The sequence below is a fragment of the Frankliniella occidentalis genome, unplaced genomic scaffold, assembly GCF_000697945.3.
Source record: "Frankliniella occidentalis isolate FOCC.00 unplaced genomic scaffold, Focc_3.1 Scaffold166, whole genome shotgun sequence".
NCBI lineage: Eukaryota > Metazoa > Arthropoda > Insecta > Thysanoptera > Thripidae > Frankliniella > Frankliniella occidentalis.
The window spans coordinates 609,764-616,738 of record NW_026267292.1 but is presented as its reverse complement, the minus strand read 5'-3'; the positions used below and the strand labels follow the sequence as shown (position 1 = coordinate 616,738).

The window sequence follows — 6,975 nt, the reverse complement described above, 5'->3', positions numbered from 1 at the left end:
GAGAGAGAGAGAGAGAGAGAGAGAGAGAGAGAGAGAGAGAGAGAGAGAGAGAGAGCCCAGAGGGAAGGGGGCAACGCGCGGTTGTTGATAACGGCGCCAAATCCCGTCTTTGTGTCGCGCTGGGTCCGGAAACGCCTCCCCTGCCCGCGGGGAGAAAGAGAGGGGGGAGAAGATTGGGCATGCACGTCTAGGGTCCGAATTAAAGCGGGCCAATAATAAACCATGTGTCGCTTTGAGGTCTCGCATAAAAGGACATAGCGGGTACAATTTTTTGCAAAGTGGTTCTTACCGCGAAATCCTTCAAAAAGGAATCGTGAAAGGGGCTTCTTGAGAGAGCATGATCAGGGTATAAGATGTTCGTGTAAGAGAGAAGGAGTGCGCCGGCACGACGTCGACCCCGGACCCGGGACGAGGCCATGCTGCCCCCCGGAGCAGTGCCTCCCCGTGGAGGAGGAGGCCCTTATCTAGCACCCCATATCGCCAATATTTACCTCCTCGTGTCGCCAACACAATGGCATATTAGAGTTCGGGGCACGGCGGGCGAGTGCCGGGCAAACTGCTATCTGCACGACGCGGGGACGGGGGGCAACGGCGCGCGGCCGGGCGGGGGGGAGGGCGGGGCGGGGGCCTAGACTCCGCACCCTTCCACAACCCCGGGCGAGAGGAGGAGGAGGGGGAGGGAGGGGCAGAAGCTGATGCTTGGCGGGCAACAATAGCGCACAATAGCACAGAATCCACACAAAGCGCCATATTGTGCGCGGGGCTCTTCGCACTCTCTCCTCCCCTTATTACATTTCCTCACCCCCTCCCCTTCCATCTCAGGCCGCCCCACTCCGCCCCGCCACGCCCCGGGCTCGCTGGCTGCACCCAGTGGCTCCGTTCCGTATGCCCGGCACGCCTTAGGCCCAGTCTATGCAAAAAGGCCCGCCAGCTTACTGCGTGCTTCAGTGTGTCTCGTGTTGGCGCCATTTAATTTCATCCCCATTGATATGGTGTTTTCTGGCTGAACGTTGCTCAGATCGGGAGTCCATCTGGCATTAGCTCGCATCCAGACATTAAAATGTGGGTATTAGCGACAGCCAAATCGTTTTCATAATCTTTTGTGCAAATCTTGTGTAAAAATAGTCCTCCTATGAAAAATGTAACATTCGAGCAGAACAAACACGTGTTCATTATATTTTTTTAGTTTTTATCTTTTTTGGCATATCGCACCCTTCACCGGTTTTTGACGTGAGTCAGAATAAAGATTCCGTTACTGCAGTCGCGGTGGAGTGGAGTACGGCAGCATATCCTGGAAAATGTTGCCACCTCCGACGATTAGATAGGGCAGGGCAGGGCAGGGCGCGTCGAGAATGCGAGCTCCTAGGGATCGGCTAGCGCTGCGGCGGCAGCACGCACAACTGGCAGCGACTCGCCGATGAGTTGCGGCGGTCTTGCAGATCTGCGGGTATCGAATAGCGCCAACTGTAGCGGGCTGGGCCGGGGGCCCGGGAAACAGGAGACCACTGTGCCCCGCGGCAGGCGACATGAGTCACGTGGAAGACAAATATTCTCTCTCTCTCGCTCGCGGTCTCGGCGACTCTCTCTCTCTCTCTCTCTCTCTCTCTCTCTCTCTCTCTCTCTCTCTCTCTCTCTCCCCCCCCCCCCAAAGACACGTGTGTGTGGACGGGCAGTGCAGCAAGGGGGCGAGGAATGGGAAGGGCAAACAGAGAAATAAGGCAAAATTTCCAAAAAGTACCTCGTCAATAAAATGAACCTCAACTTCAACAAGGCCTACAAGAACGGCTTGTTGATTATTGTGCAACACGTATCTGTTGGTGCAAGGGTATGGGATTCGGGGACAGTTTTGTCAGTAAGGCGACTTCTAAAATTTGAAAACATTTGTATAAAATTTATGCCACCTCGCTTGCGAATTGCATACAATTGCATACAATGGGATGATCAATGAAATGGTCGTGCTTGATCACCCCTTTTTTTTTTCACCCGCAACCAGCACCTCATCGACACCTTCGTCCGTTACAGGGAGCTGCACATGAAGGAGCACCCGAACTACAAGTACCGGCCGCGGCGCAAGCCCAAGAGCCTCGTCTCCAAGATGGACTCGTCGGGCGGGGCGGGCGGCGCGCTGGGCGGCGCGCTGGGCGGGGGCGGCGTCGGCTACGGCCCGCCCACATCGCCCCACCCCATGGCGGCCATCCCGGGGCTGCCGGCGGGGCTGGTGGGGCTGGCGGGGCTGCCGCGGGGGCTGCTCGGCCACGGCGCGGGGCCGCCGCCGCCCCGCCACGCCGACCTGCCGCCGCCGCCGCCGCACGCGGGCTTCTCGGCGGGCGCGCTCCTCTCCCGGGTGGGCGCCCTGTTCCCGCCGCTGCCCTACCCGCTGTACCCGCACCTGCAGCACGCCGCCAAGCTGCACGCCGACGACCTGCAGGCCTCCAGCAAGATCGCCGACATGGCGTGGCAGGTGAGGACGCCGACCATCAAAACAGCCTGGCTGCACTTTTTTCAGGGAAATTTTTCTAAGGTCGTTATGCACCCAAAACTTAAAGACATGGGTATTAGAGATATGAGAAACAAGTAAGATTTATTGAAAATGTATCCAAAAATGTAATTCCGCAATGACCTCTGCAAAGTACTAATGAACCATTCATGCACTCGACATGGCCACCCTGTCTGTGGCGTGCTCAACGAGGTGCTCACCCCATGTCGTGTTCTCTGTTCCAGGCGCTGTACAGCTCGTCGCTGTACTCGCAGGCTGCCGCGTCGCTGTCGTGGCCGCCGCCGCTGCACGGCCTGACGGTGGGCTCGGGCCACCAGGTGGGCCACCACCAGGGGGCCGCCCAGCCCCACCCCAGCCCATGTGGCCTGCACTGCGGCTGCGACCGCCTGGACCGCCGCTCGCCCCTCAGCCCCCTGCCCCGGAGCCCGCCGCTGCACCCGCGCCGGAGCCCCACGCCGCCCGACGTCAAGCGGCCCATCCCCTTCCTGGCGGCGAGGCCGCCGTGCCCGGGCCGCGGCCGCGTCGACGTCGCCGACGGCCTGCTCCCGGACGACGAGAAGCAGGACCGCGCCACGCCCGAGCTGCTGCGCGCGCCGCCCTTCACGCCGCAGCACGTCATATGAAAGCCGCTCCCGGTTCTCCCGGACGCCGCCGACGCGCTCCGGGGGAACCTCAGCCTCCGCCTGTGGCCCTCGGCCCCGGGTGGCCCCGCCGGCGCGCCCCTCGGCCCTCCGCCGGGGATGCCGTGGTGGGCGGTGCCGTCCAGGACGGCCTCGGCGGGGGCGTCGCCGCCAAGGTCCCCCGCCCATGACGAGCCCAACGGGACCGAACGCCTGCACTGAGGCCGCCCTCGATATGTGGCCAGTGATTCTTTACTGAAAGTACAAAAATTGTTTCGCCCTTTTCCGAGCATCGCGATGAGTGACTCGTAGGGACTATTGGTCGAGCTAGTTTCAGACCGTGACAATAGAGCTAAAGGAGATACATAACCGTTGACTGGAGAGAGTCGAAACCATGCAGTGCCATTCTTTGAGTCAGAAGCCTGACATAACTGATTGTGATCTAAGTTTAGTTCGTAAACCAAATAGATAAGCTTTAGTTATTCGGGACGGATGATTTCCCTCTAAATTATTGTTTTCGATGTAAATTGTAAGACGTACACCTCAAATCAAATTCCAGGCAGCTAGAGACCATTCGAACCGGAAGAATACATATCACGCGCAACAAAACAGTAAAAATACTTCATTTAACATTATTTTACCTAGACAGGCATACCAGCAAAAGGCACTCTGTTTTCAATGTTAAATTTGTGAAGCTCAATGTGATTTTGTTTTGTTGAAAAGATTTTGTTCGTTTATTGTGGTTCATGTTAGGTTTTAAAGGAGTGTAAAACGAGGGTGTGGTGACCCCATAACACACCCACCTTCTAATGATCATTTTTGTAAAAAGTTGTTGTATTAATAAAAAAATAATTAACAGTATATCTCAAGTCCTCTTTTTTATGCATAAACCATGGTGAAATATGATTCTTGTCTTGCAGCTTTAGACCAAACCTGAAGCGAACGCCACGGACGGGTTCAAGTCGACAGGGTGCGCGAGGGGTGGGGCGGGGCGGGGCAAGGCGCACCACAGAGGGCGTTGCGGTTGCTGTCATTTAAATATATTGTATCCCTTTTTATGGCGCACACCGACGCCATGTTATTTCCTGCTTCATGGTCTTATTTCCGCGCGAGGACGTGTCGACTAGCGGCACCGGCAGCCAAGGAGTTGAGGCGCATAATAAATCCTGCAGAGGGAGAGAGAGGGAGGGAGAGGGGAGGGGGAGGGGGAGGCTGGCCGGCCTGAGCCACCTCGGAGGAAAAAGGGGGAGGACACCCCAACGTGTAACAGGCACGCACAGAGGCGGCAGTTTTTTAAAATTTTCCACGTGATCTTGGTAATAATATAAGTACAAATAATAATGGAAAAAATAATCAGAAAGGACGAGCAAGGAAAAATGGAAAAAGATGGCAGGGTTGTGCTGTGCTCGCTGTGCTACATCACATCATAATTATTTCCAGACACCAAGAGGAAGACGGGTAAAAAAACAACTTGAGTTTCAAGGTGCTATGCTAGGCAAACGGCACGTAACAGAACGTAACTTGATTACTATTTGTCTTCCTAAATCCATTAGCCTCGGCAAGTTTAAGTACTACCCTCGAGTTTTCAGACACCGTTTTCAGCCTACCCTAGTGTCATCGTGATTAAATGTTCCCCCGGCTGTGTTATGGTCATTCCACCGCGACGGCAGATTCAGATTCGCCGGTCACTCGCCTAGCCCGGCCTCCCCAACGACGACGGTGACGGTACAGCCTTTCGCATTTCCGGGGCCGTTTCGTTTCCCATTGCCGCCGTCGATAAGTAGAGGATGAAGAAGAGCAGGAGGAGGAGGAGGAGGAGGAGGTCGAGAAAGAAGCACACACACATCGCTCCCGCCCCGCCTCGCGCCCTGGAGGATGTTCCCTTTGATATAGTGTGTTTCTAGACCGGACGGCCGGTCGCGGCGGCTCGCCACCCGCCCCGCCCCAGCAGTCCTGCAGAAGCGGAGTGTCGTATTTCACGCGAATCGACTCTCGCGACCGCGGTGCGCCGTGCGTGCCACCGCCGAGCTGGCCGTGCTGATCGCCCAGGCGCCCCGCACCGCGTCGCGGGTCCTTCTTTCCTTAGACTCCACCCCATCCCACCCCGCCCCGCCTCGCCGCGCCCCGAACGCTGGCCGGCGCGCATTTAGATCTTCAGTGACGACACAGTCAAGCGGCGAAACGGCCGTCTTATATGTCCTTATATGATGCGCTGCTATTCGGAAGCCGGACCCTCTTCGGCTGGTCGGACATCGTAAAGAAAACGGCCTAAAAAATGAGGATTTCAAGGCTGGATTTTCTGAAGATTTGTTTGTTGTCTCGGCAATAGGTGTAGAAAGAAATTAGTTACGATATTCCCATTTTGAAAGACATTACTTATTGGAGTACAGTTGGGACTTCCATGGTGCACGGCCCAGCCGACACAGGAACAACGCGAATCATCCCGCTTCAAGGTACTCTTTTCGAGTACTTTTCTTCACGTAGTGAAAACACTTACGAATAAATTTCATTTTACCAGAAACTCTGGACACCTAACAAGCTGACCACATCGGAAACTGTGCGTGGGAATACTGCAGTCATGTCTTGTCAGTTGTGGGTATTAAATTCAAATACTTAAGTATTTGTTTACAATATTGTGAACATAACTTGTATGCTTAGTGACACGCTAAACTGATGTGGTCTGGTCAATAACTTATAGTAATAATCATTTCGGCATAACCACGCATCAGCATGGAGTGGAAGCCCTGTCCCTTATGTTTCTGAGTGATCGCAAACTTTAGCGGGCACTTAGTCACTCACCCCACCTTTTCGTATGGTAACTTCTGAATGATCGGGGTTTCACACACAGTTATTTGCGTTGCCTTTATATGTGCCCCGTGGCGCAGCCAGCGCTGACAAGCCCGCGTCGCCTTCCGGCTCCAAATCACCAACACGACTACTTTTTTTTGCCCCTTCTTCGGATTTCTTTTTTCCCCCTGCTCGCTGCTAGGTTTGGCTGCGGCGCGGGGCGGGCGGGGCCGGCGGGGGCGCGCGCCCTCGGACAGGACATCGCTTTATGGGGCGCCAAGAGAGGATGCGATCCGAGGAAAGGGTCAGTCCCGCCCACCCTTTTGATGTGCAATAACGGGGAATCAATAAAATGGACGCATCGTTCGGTTGTGGACGCGCACCGCTTACAAAAAAAAAAGAAATTTTAGGGATTTGAAGGCCGCAAAAAGACAGGGAAAATTGCGGAAAAAAATAGGAAGACACGAAAAGACTTTCAGTCCTTCATTTTTCTTTTTTTTACAAATTATCGCGGAAAAATTCCGGACGCAACTGTTAAATTTTTCTAAAAAAAACTTGAACCTTTCCAGAAAACTTAAATGTTTAAGAAATTTCCCCTGAAAGATTGTTTGTTTTTTTCTGATATTTTTTGCGTTATGTGCCCGAAATTTTTATCAGACAAAATAGACGTTTGTTATAGAAAGGACCAGGAAAGGACAGTACCCATGGTTCACCAATGACAGATTGACGCGACAGCGACAACTGCCCGCGCGTGGGAGATTCGCATTGCGTGCGCTTATGTGCTTGGTGTCCAGCCCCAGCCGCTGTCGCCCCGGGCCGCGGCCACCGCGACCAGAACCAACCCCCCAGGGGGTTTGGGGAGAGAGGGGGAGTGGGGGGGTATAGGGTACTCCCTCCCCTCCCTCCCCACCCGCACTCTCCTCCGCGGCTACCCCGCCGAATCTGAACCCCAACCCTATCCTCCCACGCGACTGAAAGAATACCCCTCTTATAGCCGCAAATAAGCGGCTTTACTGCTGAATGGGATGGCCGCACCGCCGCCGCCACCCTTCGTCCCCCTCGTCCCCCCCC

The 6,975-nt window shown here is 55.1% G+C and overlaps 1 protein-coding gene and 1 long non-coding RNA gene across 2 annotated transcripts in view; one reads left to right on the top strand and one right to left on the bottom strand.

The window, feature by feature from the left end:
* The window catches only part of LOC113208347 (transcription factor SOX-21-like), a 12,881-nt gene extending 9,630 nt beyond the window's left edge, over positions 1-3,251 (top strand). Inside the window, exons 3-4 of the mRNA XM_052271537.1 lie at positions 2,023-2,461; positions 2,722-3,251. Coding sequence (XP_052127497.1) covers positions 2,023-2,461; positions 2,722-3,120 — 838 coding nt within the window. The 3' untranslated portion in view covers positions 3,121-3,251. The remainder of the gene's footprint in view (positions 1-2,022; positions 2,462-2,721) is intronic.
* LOC127750298 (uncharacterized) overlaps positions 1-6,975 on the bottom strand; it is a 71,693-nt gene that overhangs the window by 10,194 nt on the left and 54,524 nt on the right. The window lies entirely within an intron of this gene.